General features: G+C 44.3%; 1 protein-coding gene across 3 annotated transcripts in view; it reads right to left on the bottom strand.

The window, feature by feature from the left end:
* DLG2 (discs large MAGUK scaffold protein 2) overlaps window positions 1–19,564 on the bottom strand; it is a 1,022,754-nt gene extending 1,003,190 nt beyond the window's left edge. For all 3 annotated transcript variants that reach the window (XM_075266199.1, XM_075266200.1, XM_075266207.1), the window contains exons 1-2: window positions 18,935–19,564; window positions 10,751–10,882 (exon numbers count right to left, since the gene is read on the bottom strand). In XM_075266199.1, the coding sequence (XP_075122300.1) occupies window positions 10,751–10,882; window positions 18,935–18,953 (151 nt within the window). In that variant the 5' untranslated portion in view covers window positions 18,954–19,564. The remainder of the gene's footprint in view (window positions 1–10,750; window positions 10,883–18,934) is intronic.
* Window positions 19,565–19,593: the final 29 nt, after the last annotated feature.

Below are 19,593 nucleotides of genomic sequence, written 5' to 3'. Positions count from 1 at the left end.
AGCTACAAAGAGTGTCCTTGTCTCTGGAGGACCCAACCTGTCCATACATTACATGGAGAGCTCATTTATATCAATGAGACTTGTGTAATACTTCATTTCTCCTGCGGAGGCACCACAGGGGGATAGAACACCTACTGCCACATCTCACCACTGAGTTGAGTTGATCACTTGATGATCTTTAAAGAGAACCTGTCAGGTCATTTTTCAAGATGGCTGAGTATTTTGAAGCTCCTCATATCAGTCAGTTCCCTCCTCTTTGAAATCAATAATCTAATAACCTATCTATCTGCAGGGCTGGGGTGATATGCTGGTTCTGGTGACACTAACCTATCTATCTGCAGGGCTGGGGTGATATGCTGGTTCTGGTGACAGTAACCTATCTATCTGCAGGGCTGGGGTGATATGCTGGTTCTGGTGACAGTAACCTATCTATCTGCAGGGCTGGGGTGATATGCTGGGTCTGGTGACACTAACCTATCTATCTGCAGGGCTGGGGTAATATGCTGGGTCTGGTGACACTAACCTATCTATCTGCAGGGCTGGGGTGATATGCTGGGTCTGGTGACAGTAACCTATCTATCTGCAGGACTGGGGTGATATACTGGGTCTGGTGACACTAACCTATCTATCTGCAGGACTGGGGTGATATGCTGGGTCTGGTGACAGTAACCTATCTATCTGCAGGGCTGGGGTGATATGCTGGTTCTGGTGACAGTAACCTATCTATCTGCAGGGCTGGGGTGATATACTGGGTCTGGTGACAGTAACCTATCTATCTGCAGGGCTGGGGTGATATGCTGGGTCTGGTGACAGTAACCTATCTATCTGCAGGGCTGGGGTGATATGCTGGTTCTGGTGACACTAACCTATCTATCTGCAGGGCTGGGGTGATATGCTGGTTCTGGTGACACTAACCTATCTATCTGCAGGGCTGGGGTGATATGCTGGCTCTGGTGACAGTAACCTATCTATCTGCAGGGCTAGGGTGATATGCTGGGTCTGGTGACACTAACCTATCTATCTGCAGGGCTGGGTTGATATACTGGGTCTGGTGACAGTAACCTATCTATCTGCAGGGCTGGGGTGATATGCTGGCTCTGGTGACACTAACCTATCTATCTGCAGGGCTGGGGTGACATTCCCTTTAAACAATTGTACATAATATGAAAGTTATATGAGGTCCTATGTAAAAACACAGAAAAGACACAATAGAATGGTAAGTAACATGCTCAGCACTGCTACATCTACATGCTCAATGTGCTCAGTATTGTCAGTCACTTGTTTTCACATTTTGTATCGGAGCACTTGGTAGTATTTATATACCGCCTGCAGAACTACAACTCCCATCATGTCAGTATAAGACATGCCTTACAATAAATACAGAAAATACAATAATAACATATAGATCTACATGAGAGAGAACTCCGTACACAAGCTATAGATGGAAGTCATGGAAGGCTTCTGTGACAATGGGTTAACATCTTCTTCATGTGACGCTGGAGGTGTTTGTGGATCACAAGGCTTAGGTGCCAACACAAGGCTGGGGCAGCGCTGGCACAGATACGCGGCGCCCGCAGCTGTACACGGATATTTTCAGCCAAGCAGTCAGTTTTTGTTCTAATGAAATTTGCATAGAAAAGCTAAAATAAGTGGAACATGATGTAAAAACCTACAAGACGATGTGTTATACATGCCGAGCCCCCCATATACAGTCACAAACATACCGCAGATGGTCCCCTATGGAAAAAACCTTGTGAACATGGCGTGGTGATATGTCGCCATGTACTGTATGTCATCCTAGTAATATGTCGCCACGTACTGTATGTCATCCTAGTAATATGTCGCCATGTACTGTATGTCATCCTAGTAATATGTCGCCACGTACTGTATGTCATCCTAGTAATATGCCGCCATGTACTGTATGTCATCCTAGTAATATGTCGCCATGTACTGTATGTCATCCTAGTAATATGTCGCCACGTACTGTAGGTCATCCGGGTAATATGTCGCCACGTACTGTATGTCATCCTAGTAATATGTCGCCACGTACTGTATGTCATCCTAGTAATATGTCGCCATGTACTGTATGTCATCCTAGTAATATGTCGCCACGTACTGTATGTCATCCTAGTAATATGCCGCCATGTACTGTATGTCATCCTAGTAATATGTCGCCATGTACTGTATGTCATCCTAGTAATATGTCGCCACGTACTGTATGTCATCCTAGTAATATGTCGCCATGTACTGTATGTCATCCTAGTAATATGTCGCCATGTACTGTATGTCATCCTAGTAATATGTCGCCACGTACTGTATGTCATCCTAGTAATATGTCGCCACGTACTGTATGTCATCCTAGTAATATGTCGCCATGTACTGTATGTCATCCTAGTAATATGTCGCCATGTACTGTATGTCATCCTGGTAATATGTCGCCACGTACTGTATGTCATCCTAGTAATATGCCGCCATGTACTGTATGTCATCCTAGTAATATGTCGCCACGTACTGTAGGTCATCCTAGTAATATGTCGCCATGTACTGTATGTCATCCTAGTAATATGCCGCCATGTACTGTATGTCATCCTAGTAATATGTCGCCATGTACTGTAGGTCATCCTAGTAATATGTCGCCATGTACTGTATGTCATCCTGGTAATATGTCGCCACGTACTGTATGTCATCCTAGTAATATGTCGCCATGTACTGTAGGTCATCCTAGTAATATGCCGCCATGTACTGTAGGTCATCCTAGTAATATGCCGCCATGTACTGTAGGTCATCCTAGTAATATGCTTACTATATCATGCCAACTTAGTAATATGCCTACAAGTATGCCATCCTACCAACAAGCTTGTCATCCTGGTGATATACCGCTATGTAATAGACTGTAATGCTGCCCTATATGCCACCCTAATAATGCCAATATGCCATCCAAGTAATATTCCACTTACCATCTTAGCAGCTAGCCTTCAAGAATATCTTCAGAGTATTCTGCCACCATCATTTCCGTCCTAATAATGTGCCCTCCTAGTGATGTGCCATCAAGTATGCCCCCATGTAATATGCTCTTAGGTATCATAATAATATTCTGAATATACCAGCTTAGTATTATTCCATCATGTATGCCATCCAAGTAATATGCCACCTCTTATTCCATCCTACTAATATGCCAGGTATGTCTTACTGATAATATGGCACCAAGTATGCCACCGCTAGTAGGTACCTTAGTAATATGCCCCCTAATAATATACCGCTCCCACAATGCCCGACTCTTCGAGAACACAAAACCATCAGAAATTTATCTTAAGACCGGAGTGGAGACGAATGGAAATTGTGATTTGCCGTTGCCTTCACAGTCTTCTTATGGCACCCATCATGCCCCATACCTGGTACCGACGACCCATCATAGACCCCATAGGCCGCACTTATCACAGCACACGGTCACTTGTAAGAGGGTGAAACAGCCCCTGTGTAGTGAATGTGCAATGTGTAATTGAGTTGGTGTTTTCATAACCTGACATTTTGTTGTTTGACCACAAGAGGTCGCTGTTGCAAGATAACAAGTAAAAGGAAAAAGGCTGCATGCCCCTGGAAGATTGATGTGGAAACCCTGATGGTTGTAGGAAGGTTCTAGGAGCCATTTTGAGTCAGAGTGTGCTGGACTCTAGAGAAGAGAGAGCTGTGGAGACATCACTGTGCAGAGAGGGTCCTTGGAGGGAGAAGCCACAGCAAGAATAGCTGAGGATTTGAGCCTTTCAGAGTCTGTCCAGACACCATCCTAAGGAGAAGATTACTGTCAGAGACTTGGCTGAGAAGTGAGACTGCCAGTGAGACCGCATGCTGTCCGAGGAGCTCCTCTTCACCCTGATGCTAACAGAGACTAAAAGGTACCCAACAGAAGTAAGCGTGCACGCACCACACTGCAAGTTTGGCACCATATTGCTGGGACTGAGTAAAAAGCCTGTAGTTAGTTAGTTAGGTATAATCATCACCCCAGGCTGCAATACTGGTGAACTATCTACCTGTCTGGTAAAAGGACTAAGTCACAGAGGATTTCTACAGAGTTATATCTCCCAGAGAGGGACTTGTAAGGAAGTCTGGGAGCAACATTTAGTTTAACTTTACACTGTTTGGCTTGCAAGCTAACTAACCATTATACTTGCTTAGTTGTACTTGGTTTGGGGGGAATTCAGTAGTATTGTGATAAGATTGTAAACCCTGGTGTTACACCGCCGGATGCCTGTGTCACACACACTGAATTGTTCCTGTGTAATAGGGTAATAACAGGTAACAGGCAGCTGCATAGGCGCAGCTTGCAGGTAGGTAAAAGCTTGGAGTATATTGAAGGCCACACTAGTGGGCACCGTGCTGTATAACACCAGGGTCCCAGCCTCTAGGCTGTGTAAATGTAATACCTGGGAGTCTTCTTTTGGACAAAAGAGGTTATCTAAACTAAGTAAAGTCCTATCTTGGTTAAATTGAATTGGACTCACTTCCTTTGTTCGTGACTTCGCTGTATCCTGGGGAGCCCACCTCGGTACACGGCTTACAACTTGGCGTAGTCGGCAGGATACAGCGACCCTCATGGACGGGAATGTGGCGGGAGAGAATCCCCTGGCACCAGCTGTGGTGGTCCAGGGTGCCCCTGCACAGCAAGCCCCAGCGCTGGTAATGCCGGCCCAAGTGGGGTACTTATCGGCCGGGGCACTAATGCAGCATCTGCCAAAGTTTGACGGTAATAATATGACGTTGCAGGACTGGACTGAAAGGGTACGAAGTATAGTTAGACTGAGCAACCTGATACCGGAACTGCGTGCAGAGATAGCATTAGGGGCCCTAGAAGGTGACGCTAGACGGACAGTGATGGTACGGCCCGAATCGGAAAGAGACACTTTAGAAAAAATATTTGCTCTGCTAGAGGGAGCTCAGGGAGGGCGTGCCAAGGTAGCGCAGTTGCGGAGCAACTTCTTCAATCGGTCACAGAGGGAGGGTGAGACTTTAACGCAATACTCTAACGCCTTACAAGAGATGCTGAATGAAGTGCAGCGACGGGACTCAGAGGCTATGGGAGCCTTCAAAGAAGTGGACCGGCTGCTACGAGATCAATTCATCCTAGGGTTATCCAATAAGTTGTTACAGGATAAACTGCAAGAGATGATCCGGGCAGATGCCAACCTGACATTCTATAATGTTTACCTGGCTGCTGTAGAGAGGGAAGAAGCGCCCGTGGCTGTGAATGTGAAGGCTGTGAGTAGCACCCAAGTGACAGGGACCCGTGGAGGTCCTGAAGACCCAGGGTCCTTAAAGGATGTAGTCCAGGCTCTACGGGCAGAAATGAGAGAACTCCGACTGGAGGTGTCCCAGATGCGAGCAGGTCAATCCATGGTTCCAGAAATGACCGCATCGTCCTACTCTCCCCCGCTGAGAGTACACCGTGGCCGAGGACCCACCAACCGAGGCTCATCAGCTGGGCAGGGATCAAGGGGACCCCTCTGCTGGAGTTGCAGACAGTATGGCCATATCGCCAGAGAGTGTAAGGGGAAGGTGGAACCCGAGCCGGCTTTAAACTCCCGACCGCCGCAGTAACGGGGCGTCCTGTGGCGGTTCACCAACAATCAAGCCCCGTACGTGATGAATGCGACCTATATGCTAGCAGCCCCGTTATGGAAGCTGAGCTGGAGGGCCAGAAGGTACGCTGCTTAGTTGATACTGGATCGGAGTGCACCCTGATGCCCCTGGAGTTCTTCGAGAGACACTTCGGACATATGATGGAGCCAGAGGATGGAAGTGTCATCCGGTTGATAGCTGCCAACAATGGTGCGATGGACGTACAAGGGATCGTCTGGATGCGGGTCCGGCTGTTTGGGCAAGACATTGGCAAAAAGGGGATCGTGCTGATAGACCATCCGTCCAGGAGAGGACTCGATGTGACGCTGGGCATGAACGTGCTGAGAGACCTAGATCATCACCTTTATGCAAAGGAAGGACCTAAATACTGGCAGCGGGCCACCACACACCGGCCGACTCAGAAGGTTCTACAGCAGATGGTGAGGAGCTGTAGTTTGCAGAAGAGCACCATGGCAGGGCGCTCCATTGGATACGTGAAGGTGCCGCTGAGTGCCCCAATGAAGATTCCACCGCGACAGGAAAATATTGTGATGCTTCCGGTGGGGGCTGGACGACCATTAAATGGACTAGAGGTCTTGATAGAGCCTGCCCTGCAGGGAGAAACGCAGACCCGCCCTCTGGTAGCCCGAGCACTTGCCACTGTGAAGGATGGGTGTGTGCCTATACGCTGTCTCAACGTTCTGGACAGTGAGTTGTTCGTGCCTGGGAATACCCTGCTGGCTGAAGTTCACGTGCCCGGGGGTGACATCCTTCGCCGGAAGAGCTTCACGTTGCAGCCTGATGGGAGGTCGTCTTGGACCTATGCTGTGAAGGTCCAGCAAAGGCAGCCTCCAACGGCAGAGTGGAATGGCCAAGTGATCATGTCTCTGATGGGAGTAGATCGCCGGTCTCTGACCCCGGGACAACAGAAGCTTCTGGAGGACACTCTGTGGGAATTCCAGGAGGCGTTTTCAAGACACGATGAAGACTTCGGGTGTGCTACCGCCATTGAACACGAAATCCCCACTGGCGACGCTGCGCCTATTCGGGAGCGGTATAGGCAGATTCCCCCCAAGATGTATCAGGAGGTGAAAGAAATGGTGGCTAGCATGCTGGAGAATCAAGTGATCCAGGAGAGTAAGAGCCCATGGGCTGCTCCGGTGGTCTTGGTGCGGAAGAAAGACGGAAGTCTCCGTTTCTGCGTAGATTACCGGAAACTAAATGCTAAGACCGTCCGTGATGCATACCCCCTTCCACGGATTGAAGAGTCACTATCCTCCCTCGGTCATGCCAAGTATTTCTCAACACTTGACTTGGCCAGTGGATATTGGCAAGTGCCAGTGGCCGAGAAGGACAAGGCCAAGACAGCGTTTATCTTACCCATGGGACTCTATGAGTTTAACAGAATGCCTTTCGGTCTGTCCAATGCCCCAGGGACATTTCAGCGGTTGATGGAGCTCTGTTTGGGTGACCTAAACTTTGAGTCGGTATTGATATATTTGGATGACGTTGTAGTGTTTGGGTCCTCATTTGAAGATCATCTCGAAAAGCTGCGGCAGGTCCTAGGGCGATTGCGTGATCATGGGCTAAAAATCAAGCCCAAGAAGTGTCAACTATTCCAGCAGCGAATAGAGTACTTGGGACATGTAGTCACTCCGGAAGGGGTACAACCTGCGCCCAGCAAGGTGGAGGCCGTCCAGAAGTGGCCCCAACCAAGAACCCTGCGTGAAGTACAAGCCTTTCTAGGGTTGGCCGGTTATTACAGGAGATTCATACCCAAGTTCTCTCATCGGGCTGGCCCCCTAAATGAACTACTGAGAGGCACAGCTGGTGGACCCAAGAATCGCCCCATTGAGTGGGGGCCACGACAGCAAGAAGCCTTTGAGGGGTTAAAGAAAGCTCTGACCAGTACCCCGATCCTGGCCTATGCACAGTTTGATAAGCCATTCCTGTTGTACACCGATGGAAGTCTACATGGTCTGGGAGCTGTGCTATCTCAAGTTCAAGATGGACGTGAGAGGGTGATTGCCTATGGCAGCCGGTCCTTAAGGGAGTCAGAACGTAACCCCGACAACTACAGCTCCTTTAAGTTGGAGCTTTTGGCACTTGTATGGGCCATGACTGAAAGATTCACAGAGTATCTGACGGGTGCAGAAGTGATTGTGATGACGGACAATAACCCTTTAGCACACTTAGAGAACGCTAAGTTAGGTGCCCTTGAGCAGAGGTGGATGTCCCGCCTTTCCAAGTATCAATACCGTATCCAGTTCCGATCAGGGAGAGAGAATGGCAACGCTGATGCCCTCTCCCGAGTCCCTGTGGGGTTGCCAACCAAGAGTGGAGAGGAAGGGCTAGAAGACAGTGAAATCCCACACTTCGGCAGAATACCGCCATTCCAGAACATAACCCATTCAAGTGGGGTGGCTTCAGGGATGCCGATGGTGCTGGGGAAGACATTGGAAGATTGGGAAAGGGTTCAAAATAGCTGTCCGGACCTATGTAAAGTGAAAGAGTGGATCCGGACTAAGATCTGGCCACGGCCGAATGAGCGGGCTAGCTTAACCCAAGAGGGTCAGAAGTTACTGAGACAGTGGGATAAGCTGGTTGTCATCCAAGGACTCCTATGTCGGACCATATACATACAGTCAGAGCTGCAGCACCGGCAACAGATTGTCATCCCGATGTCATTGGGACCAGTAGCCGCTCAGGAAGCCCATGAGAGTGGGGCCCATTTTGGGAGTGCCAAAACGTACCAATGGCTCCAACGATTTGTGTATTGTCCAGATTTGGGAAAGATGGTGACCAAGGCATGTCTTCAATGTCGGTCCTGCGGGCTGAGTAAAAGTCCCGAACAACGTGCCCCTGTACAAACTATTCAAACATCTGCCCCCCTGCAAATTCTAATGATTGATTATGTACAGATTGGGTACTCTACCTCAGGACATTCTTACTGTTTGGTTATGACGGACCATTTTACAAAGTATGCAGTAGCTGTACCCACCAGAGATCAGACGGCTGAATCCGCTGCCGAAGCGGTCTGCAAACACTTTATACAAGTGTTTGGGTGTCCACAGAAAATCCATTCAGATCAGGGGGCGTGCTTTCAGGGGGCTTTGATGAGTGAATTGTATCAACTCTATGGGATCGAACGTTCTCGCACGACCCCATATCATCCACAGGGGAACGGGGCATGCGAGCGGTTCAACCGCACCTTGATACAGATGTTGCGGACGCTAGAGGATAGTCAAAAAGCTCGGTGGCCAGAGTATCTACCTGAACTGATGTGGGCCTATAACAATAGAGTACACAACACCACTGGTTACTCTCCACACATGTTGATGTTTGGGAGGGCAGGTCAAGAGATTGAGGATCTCCACATGCCAGATCCAATGCAGCCTCCTCCAAGGAGCACTACCGCATGGGCGCAAGAACACCGTCGCCGACTGAGAGCAGTACATAAGGTTGTGGGCGAACGCATGAGACAAATAGTACACCCCAACCCAGGGCCGGTGCAGAGGGATGAATACGCCCCAGGTGATCGTGTGATTGTCAGGGCCAAGAGGCCAACGGGAAAATTGGATGGGCGGTGGGAGGCGGTACCATATGTTGTGAAGCGAAAGGTAGACCCTGATATTCCAGTGTATGAGGTACAGCCAGTAGGGACTGGAGGACCCTCAAGGAACCTTCACCGTAACATGTTAAGACGCTGCAATTTTGAACACTCGGTGGCCGACGAGGTGGTACAGGCTCCTAGCATTGCTACCAGGGAAACCCCCTTAGACGATGAGTGGTGGGTTGTCCCTGCCCCAGCCGATCCAGGGAACCAAGTCGAGTCTAGTTTGCCGCCCAGGGAGGGAGTTGTACAACCTGCAGAACAGCCATCATTGGGTGTGCCAGGTGCCCCTGATTCTGTGACTCTGCGTAGGACAGCCAGGTCCAATGCCGGGGTACCCCCACAGCACTATGCGCAAGATGAGTTTATATGGGAAAGGTTGCCAGGGACGTCAACCTCTAGTGGGGTGGCATGTAAGAGGGTGAAACAGCCCCTGTGTAGTGAATGTGCAATGTGTAATTGAGTTGGTGTTTTCATAACCTGACATTTTGTTGTTTGACCACAAGAGGTCGCTGTTGCAAGATAACAAGTAAAAGGAAAAAGGCTGCATGCCCCTGGAAGATTGATGTGGAAACCCTGATGGTTGTAGGAAGGTTCTAGGAGCCATTTTGAGTCAGAGTGTGCTGGACTCTAGAGAAGAGAGAGCTGTGGAGACATCACTGTGCAGAGAGGGTCCTTGGAGGGAGAAGCCACAGCAAGAATAGCTGAGGATTTGAGCCTTTCAGAGTCTGTCCAGACACCATCCTAAGGAGAAGATTACTGTCAGAGACTTGGCTGAGAAGTGAGACTGTCAGTGAGACCGCATGCTGTCCGAGGAGCTCCTCTTCACCCTGATGCTAACAGAGACTAAAAGGTACCCAACAGAAGTAAGCGTGCACGCACCACACTGCAAGTTTTGCACCATATTGCTGGGACTGAGTAAAAAGCCTGTAGTTAGTTAGTTAGGTATAATCATCACCCCAGGCTGCAATACTGGTGAACTATCTACCTGTCTGGTAAAAGGACTAAGTCACAGAGGATTTCTACAGAGTTATATCTCCCAGAGAGGGACTTGTAAGGAAGTCTGGGAGCAACATTTAGTTTAACTTTACACTGTTTGGCTTGCAAGCTAACTAACCATTATACTTGCTTAGTTGTACTTGGTTTGGGGGGAATTCAGTAGTATTGTGATAAGATTGTAAACCCTGGTGTTACACCGCCGGATGCCTGTGTCACACACACTGAATTGTTCCTGTGTAATAGGGTAATAACAGGTAACAGGCAGCTGCATAGGCGCAGCTTGCAGGTAGGTAAAAGCTTGGAGTATATTGAAGGCCACACTAGTGGGCACCGTGCTGTATAACACCAGGGTCCCAGCCTCTAGGCTGTGTAAATGTAATACCTGGGAGTCTTCTTTTGGACAAAAGAGGTTATCTAAACTAAGTAAAGTCCTATCTTGGTTAAATTGAATTGGACTCACTTCCTTTGTTCGTGACTTCGCTGTATCCTGGGGAGCCCACCTCGGTACACGGCTTACACACTTACCTATTAGCGCTTGGAACAGGTTACTCTTGAACATACAGATGACCTTCTCGATGGCCTTTCTCAGCTTCCTTTCCTCAGGTTTTCGCAGTTTCCTGCAGTACTCCTCCAGAAGGGACAGCGCTCGCTCCGTATCTGTAACGGAAAGTCAGAAACGCTCAAAGACGGAAGATAAGACAATCAAAGGGGTTGTCCGGGATTAAAAAACATGGCCGCTTTCTTCTTCTCAGGAAGTGACATCATGTCCGTTGGTCACGTGACCACGCTGCAGCTCAGAATGAATGGAACTGAGCTGCAACATTGTCATGTGATGTCACTTCCTGAGAAGAAGAAAGCGGCCATGTTTTCTAATCCTGGATAAACCCTTTAAATTTATAAATTCAAGTGGAGTAAAAAATAAAAATCGAAGAAAACTTGGACACATTGGAGAATATTTCAGAATTCTGTAGACTATCACACACAGGTGTCTATGGAGAGGGGGAGGTGGAGGCTATCAATTGATATATTTCATCACTATGTGCTGAAACAGCGTCAGAGAACCTTTCTCTCATATACAATGTAGCAGAGCTCAGCAGCTGCCGTTATTTCTATGTCTTTACCAACAGCCTATTCCTCCCCTCTCCATAGACGTCTATGTGAAAAGACTCAAGCCTGAGTATTGGAGAAGGAAACAGATTTCTTTAGTAAAATATATTACACAGTTTCTTATATTAACCTGTTCTTTTCAGTTACAGTGTTGGCCAAAAGTATTGGCCCCCCTGCAGTTCTGTCAGATAATACTCGGTGTCCCCAGATAATGATTACAAGCACAAACTCTTTGGTAATATCTTCATTTATTTTGCTTGCAACACAAAAGAGAATGAAAAAAAAGTCAAATCATTGATCATTTTACACAAAACTCCAAAACTGGTGCGGACAGAAGTATTGGCACCCTCAGCCTAATACTTGGTAGCGCAACCTTTAGACACAATAACTGCGCACAACCGCTTCCGGTAACCAGCAATGAGTTTCTTACAAGGCTCTGCTGGAATCTTAGACCCTTCTTCTTTGGCTCCTGCTCCAGGTCCCCCCTGAGATGTGAAGGGGGCCTTCTCCAAACTGCCACCAAGAGATCTCTCCCCCTCCCCCACAGGTGTTCTATGGGATTCAGGGCTGGACTCATTGCTGCCACTTTACAAGTCTCCAGGGCTTTCTCTCACCACCATTTTCTAGTGCTGACCTGAAGTGTGTTTTGGGTCCTTGTCCTGCTGGAAGAGCCCTGACCTCTGAGGGAGACCCCGCTTTCTCACACTGGGCCCTACATGATGCTGCACAATGTGTTGGTCGTCTTCAGACTTCATAATGCCATGCACACGGTCAAGCAGTCCAGTGCCAGAGGCAGCAAAGCAACCCCAAACCATCAGGGAACCTCCGCCATGTCTGACTGTAGGGGGCGTCTTCTTTTCTTTGAAGGCCTCTTTTTTTTCCTGTAATCTCTATGTTGAGGCCTTTTCCTACTTTTGTCTCATCTGACCAGAGAACATTCTTCCAGAACGTTTTTGGCTTTCTCAGGTAAGTTTTGGCAAACTCCAGCCTGGCTTATGTCTCTGGGTAAGAAGTGGGGTCTTCCTGGGTCTCCTACCATACAGTCCCTTCTCATTCAGACGCTGACACTGGATAGTACGGGGTGACACTGTTGTACCCTTGGACTGCAGGGCAGCTTGGACTTGTTTGGATGTTAGTCGAGGTTCTTTATCCACCATCCGCACAATCTTGCGTTGAAATCTCTCGGCAATGTTTCTTTTCCATCCACATCTAGGGAGGTTAGTCACAGTGCCATGGGCTTTACACTTCTTGATGACACTGCGCACGGTAGACACAGGAACATTCAGGTCTTTGGAGATGGACTTGTAGCCTTGAGATTGCTCATGCTTCCTCACAATTTTGCTTCTCAAGTCCTCAGACAGTTCTTTGAATTTCTTTCTTTTCTCCATGCTCAATGTGGTCACACAAGGACACAGGACAGAGGTGGAGTCAACTTTAATCCATTTCATCTGGCTGCAAGTGTGATTTAGTTATTGCCACCACCTGTTAGGTGCCTCAGGTAAGTAACAGGTGCTGCTAATTACACAAATTAGAGAAGCATCACATGATTTTTCAAACAGTGCCAATACTCTTGTCCACCCCCTTTTTATGTTTGCTGTGGAATTATATCCAATTTGGCTTTTTGACAATTCTTTTTGTGGTTTTCCATTGAAGACAAATTAAATGAAGAAAATACCAAAGAATTTGTGATTGCAATCATTATCTGGAAGACAACGAGTATTATTTGACAGAATAGCAGGGGTGCCAATACTTTTGGCCAACTCTGTAGATACATTTGAGATAGATATAGATAGATATGAGATAGATAGATAGATAGATAGATAGATAGATAGATAGATAGATAGATAGATAGATGATAGATAGGAGATAGATAGATAGATAGATAGATAGATAGATAGATAGGAGATAGATAGATAGATAGATAGATAGGAGGATAGATAGATAGATAGATAGATAGATAGGAGATAGATAGATAGATAGATAGATAGATAGGAGATAGATAGATAGATAGATAGGAGATAGATAGATAGATAGATAGATAGGAGGATAGATAGATAGATAGATAGATAGGTGATAGATAGATAGATAGGAGATAGATAGATAGATAGATAGATAGATAGGAGATAGATAGATAGATAGATAGATAGGAGATAGATAGATAGATAGATAGATAGATAGATAGATAGGAGATAGATAGATAGATAGATAGATAGGAGGATAGATAGATAGATAGATAGATAGATAGATAGATAGATAGATAGATCAGACAATGATGTGACAGTACTGCAGACATTATATAACATCACTTCTCTATGCCCCTATGATCTCCCCATATAGCACACGCAGCATTAAATATTTGCAGGTATTTCTTTCCCAGACTACACAAACATCACACGATATGTTGCGGGTTCATCTGCAGCAGCACACACATCTCCAGGCTCAGATAATCCTCCGCTGTCCTTTTTATCGCTGTCACCGGCTTTTTCTACTCCAGCGATTCATATCATTTTATATTCATGTTCCAGATGATGATTTATGTAATGACCAAGGAGATTACTGACCAAACACAGCACATGGAATTACAGCCTAATGTGGAGTCTATTAGCCAGATTATCTACCATGATGGCAGCCGCCTGGTCCCATCAAATAACCATGTATGGAGAGGATTACAGGAGGAAGTGCAGGGGACACTATATGTGGATAGATAGATAGATAGATAGATAGATAGATAGATAGATAGATAGATAGATAGATAGATAGGAGATAGATAGATAGATAGATAGATAGATAGATAGATAGATAGATGATAGATAGATAGATAGGAGATAGATAGATAGATAGATAGATAGATATGGGATGGATAGATAGATAGGAGATAGATAGATAGATAGATAGATAGATAGATAGATAGGAGATAGATAAATAGATAGATAGATAGATAGATAGATAGATGATAGATAGATAGATAGATAGATAGATAGATAGATAGATAGGAGATAGATAGATAGATAGATAGATAGATAGATAGATATGGGATGGATAGATAGATAGATAGGAGATAGATAGGAGATAGATAGATAGATAGATAGATAGATAGATAGATAGGAGATAGATACATAGATAGGAGTTAGATAGATAGATAGATAGATAGATAGGTAGATAGCTAGATAGGAGATAGATAGATAGATAGATAGATAGATAGATAGATATGGGATGGATAGATAGATAGATAGATGATAGATAAATAGATAGGAGATAGATAGATATGGGATAGATGATAGATAGATAGATAGATAGATAGATAGATAGATAGATAGATAGATAGATAGATAGGAGATACATAGATAGATCTATAAGGAAATTGCTAGATGAGCAATTCCCCAGTAGGTGCTGGTGAAACCTGGGAGGAAGGGAACGACAAGACAGTGAGTCCTAAACTGAACCCGTCCACAGTCTTTGTCTATTTGCCTCACCTACCATAAGCTGTAGAGGACAACTGGGCGACAGTCCCTTCCTAAGATAAAAGTGATAACACAGACAATACAAACAGCAACAATCGGGAGGTCGGGCTAGCCAAGGGGTCAGAACCAGTCGAGCAGCAAGGTACAGAGACAGAATCCAAGAGAGTAGTCACAAGAAAAACCAAGGGTCAGAAATGTAAATACAAACAGGCACCCGACGGACACCATTATAGTCAATGGAATCTGCCAGGCTCAAAATCTAACTGCTATTTTAGAGCGGACCAGAACAATAGACAGAAAATATTAATGTAACAGCAATAAATAACATACCTGATAGGGCAGGCCGGGGCCTCCGCTGTACTGTGCAGAGGCTCCTCGCCGGCTCCATGTCTAGCGGCGGAATGGTGCTTCTGGTCCCTCGTGGAGGAGGGTCAGAGCCTCCGCTCTGGTCTCCCTCTAGTGACGGGATCAGTACATCCGGGGTCGGGGAGGTCAGCAGCGGGCCAGAGGCTATTTAGGCCTCATTCTGGCTCTGACCTGACGCTGTTTATTCGCTTCCACGAGAATCAGCTCCACAGCGTTTTCTCCTGTCCCTTGTTCTCCTGATTGCCTCTTGCATGTGTTTGACCCGGGATTGCCTTACTGAAGACCCTTTGTTGATCTCCTGACTTGGCATCTACCTGACCTCCTGTGCATGACCTTTGGCTTTTCCTGAGCACTCCTGTCTGACTCCTGTTTTGGCTACTCCGTAAACCTTCTGTATATGACCTGGCGCTCTGGACTACGCTTCTGCCTCTCCCTCTTGTTACCACTTGACCTCTTATGTACCGACTCGCCTTGATTGACTACACTTTGGCTATCCCTGGAACCTACATTGACCTCTGGATTACCGACTTGGCCTGCACAACTTCTTTACGGTGCTGTTGCTACTGCCTGGCCAACCTCAGACTTCTGTTCTCCGTGCTGACCAGCTCTCCTGATCTTCATCCGCTAAGGTTAGTGTTTCTGGGTCCTCTTTTACTTGGGGTTCGCTGGGTGTGCGACGCTCTCTGGGCGGTTGCGGTCCTGGATTTTACCAAATCCAAATCTACCATCAGGAACTCTGGCGAAGAACTTCTGATTCCGCTCCGGTTAGGAGAGCGCTGTACACTCAGGACTGTTTCTACCTCGGTGCATGGGCATTCTAGTTGCCCAGGGCTTACAGTGATTATTGTTGAATCTGGTTCCTAACAATACCTCTGTTATGAAATTTCACTTTTGTAGATTTGGAAAAAACCTTTGGCATCTCATACAAATGAGGAAGCTGGTGCACTGGAGGCGGGCCTTCAGCTTCCTAGAGCACGGCTCTTGCCACTCAGACACTACCCTTGTCGTGAAAATTGATCCTTCCGCTGTTAACATTGCTCATCCTATTTGAGCAACAAGACCATTGCCCCAGGGCTAAACACCCGTCTCCAGTGCACTGACTAATGTACATAAAACTAAAGTTATTTAGCACAAATTCTATAAAAGTGACATACATAACAAAGGTATATTATCATGGTAATATGCCCTGTAGTGCAGTGGTAGTAGTTGAATATGCTTTGGGACTATAGTAGACTCTCTTTAACTTTATTTTACACATAGTTCTTCCAGAGAGTGTCATTGATCCTACAATATACTGCAATCCTTCTGCACTGCCGTATATTGTATATGCACATTCCATAACGATAAGCCTGGAAGCCTTTGCCATTGTGAGGGTCAGCTTTAGGGGATTGTTTTTATTTGCAGGGTCTGTTTTTAGGTGGTTGGTCTGGGGTCTACATTTATTTAAGGTTTTGGTGTGTATCCTACTAATATTATAACGAGTTTGGATGTTTGTTCCTCAATCACACAAAAACTGCTGAACGGATTTGTCTGAAATTTGCCACACACATAGATTGGAACCCTGATTAAAACATACGCTACTTTTTAGCCCTGAAAATTACGTCACTTCACGACTGCTATGACCGAAGTTATGTTCAGACTACACTAAAGGACCCTTGATGATGTCATCACAGGTCCTTGAGCGGTTCTCGGATAGGATCACGCTATTGTGTGGGTGAAGCTACATGCTATTGTGTGGGCGGAGCCATATAGGATGAAACGGGACACTGTGTAAAAGCTGCAGAAAATGTAGAGAACATGCCAGCTGTGTGTGTCCAAGAGGACTATATTGGGTGTACACTTTGTGTGTGTACGACGGGGGAATGTGCTGTTCACCCTCTGATGGGGGAGGGGGGAGAACTGTGGCAGGTCTCAGCAACATCCCTTCAGCCATTTCAAACACAGAAGCTGCTCAGTCACAACCAAACCCCTGTCATCCACATTGCCGGATGTAGCAGAGTTTGGGCAGCGCTGGAGAACAGCTCAGTACGCTCTCCATATGCAAAGATGTACATACAGCTGGGTATGCTGCGCATATGCAGCTATGTAGCAGAGCTGAACATGGGAGCAGACGGCTCATCACAGACGAAGTCGCGGGCAGATGCTAGTTCTGTATATAAGGAGCCTGCTGTGTTATTTATGATATTTTATGGGCTTTTGGTCAACACTCACTTTAGTTTAGCAGTCTGAGGTCTGTATTTATTTTGGCTTGGGTATGGCGGGTTATAAGGGCAAAAATATCTGCCTTGATCTTCATTCCTCTCTGATTTCTCATTAAAAGTTAACAAGTATAAGGTCAACGTCAGACTATGTATATGGCCTACAGTGGCCTAAATCTAGTAATTCTTAGATTTGTCGAGCATATGCCGAAAGATTACTATGACCACACGCAATACATACAAAAACATTCACATGAAATCTCAGAAAAAAATATGACAATGACAATGGAGGAGGGGATGGAAATGGACATTTACTTACGGCAACCACATAGTAAACGTGAGGACAAATATCGGAATAATTTACAAAACACATGATAAGAAATTGGAATTTGACATACAGATTTACAAATTTCATAAAAAAATTCTCAATATCATATATTAGTAAAAAAAAAAAAAATTAAATATATAATACTATGAACTTTTCTTACTTAATCCTAATAATTTTATGACAAACCATTTTATTGTAATAATACAGAAATAATAATTCAATACGAATATTATAGAATTTATAATTTTAAACTAAAATTTTTTGAATAAATAATATAATTTATTAAAAAAACCTACAAACATAACTATTAGTCATATAGGATTTAAACTGCTTAATTTTAAGAACACAATGTTATTGTAATAATACAAATAGCAATAATAATAAATAATAATAAAATAAAAATAATAAATAATAATAATAATAATAATAAAATAATAATTTTTCAAAATGATTATAAAATTTATAATTTACTAATGGTAAAAATATTCAAATTCAAAATATAATTTATAAAAAAAAAACAACTAAAAACTTAACTATGTACAGTACTTAATAATTTTAATAATACAAGGTTATTGTAATAATACAAATAGCAATAATAATAATAATATAATAATAATAATAATCAATATAAATATTATAGAATTTGTAGTTTACTAACATTAAAAAAATTTAAAATTTAAAATCTATTTTATAAAAAAAATTACCCAGAAGTATAACTATTAGTTGGATAATTTACACTACTTAATCATTTTAATAATGCAATTTTATTGTAATAATAATAAAAATAATAATAATAATAATAATAATAATTCAGTATAAATATTATAGAATCTGTAATTTACTAACATTAAAAAATTTTTAATTAAAAATATAATTTACAAAAAAATTACCTAAAAACATAACTATTAGCCGTATAATACTTGATTATAATACATAATAATAAAAATAAAAATTTTATTCCAATAATTACAAATATCAATAATAATATCAATAATAATAATTACATCTGATTCTAAAATTTGTAATTTAATAACAAAAAATAAACAATATATTTTATTTAAAAAATTACAAGCAAAAATAAATATCAGTTTACTTTACACTAAGTGTTCTACATTTTAGCAGTAAAATAATATTCTAAATAATAATATACAAACATACTTAATAAATAAAGCAAATAAAAATGAAAAAAAAAGGCAAAAAAATAAAATAAAAAATCTATATCTGTTATTAGGAGAAAGTTAGTGCCCACCTTTCTTCTTCACTGGCATTCTCCCTGGCTGGTCTAGTGAGGATATAAAAACAAAAAAATTCTGTAAATCCCTACAAGGAGAAGACGTCCGGCTGAAAATTATTGCAAAATTGTAAAATAGATGTCAATTAGTTTTTTTATTTTCCTTCTTTTCGGCACAAAAAAAATGTAAAAATAAAATAATTTTAAAAAATGACAGTCCCAGCCAGGAGTAATAAGAAATGGAAATTTTTGGAAGTCAATAAAATTAATAAAAATTGTAAGAAATTGTAATCTGAGGTGACGTCTCCATCAGCGGACGGGCGCTCCGGTCGTGGTGATTAAAATAATACATAGTGAAATAAAATAGACAACGCCATCGGGGAGGCTCCGAAACTTTTTTGTTTCCTTTGTTAAAAATAGTGCAAGCCTAGAGCGAGCGGGGGGCGCGGAGAGGGGCGCAGAGGGGGTGCCCAGGGTAGTGTGCAGCACCAATGCACCAGGGCTGTATTGCTATGAAGTAGATGTGTCTGTCCCACAGGTGCCAGTCACCAGCTCATCCTCCCACTGGCTGTATGTGTGCCAGCTGCTGGAGGGGGGCAGTTACAGGGGTCTTGGGCAGCCAGGCAGAGACAGGATTTTTAGGAAGCAGGGGAGGCCATCCCAGCTGCCAGGCCAGA

This window comes from Leptodactylus fuscus, chromosome 2 (genome assembly GCF_031893055.1).
Source record: "Leptodactylus fuscus isolate aLepFus1 chromosome 2, aLepFus1.hap2, whole genome shotgun sequence".
Taxonomy (NCBI): domain Eukaryota; kingdom Metazoa; phylum Chordata; class Amphibia; order Anura; family Leptodactylidae; genus Leptodactylus; species Leptodactylus fuscus.
This window is presented reverse-complemented; position numbering and strand designations above follow the sequence as displayed.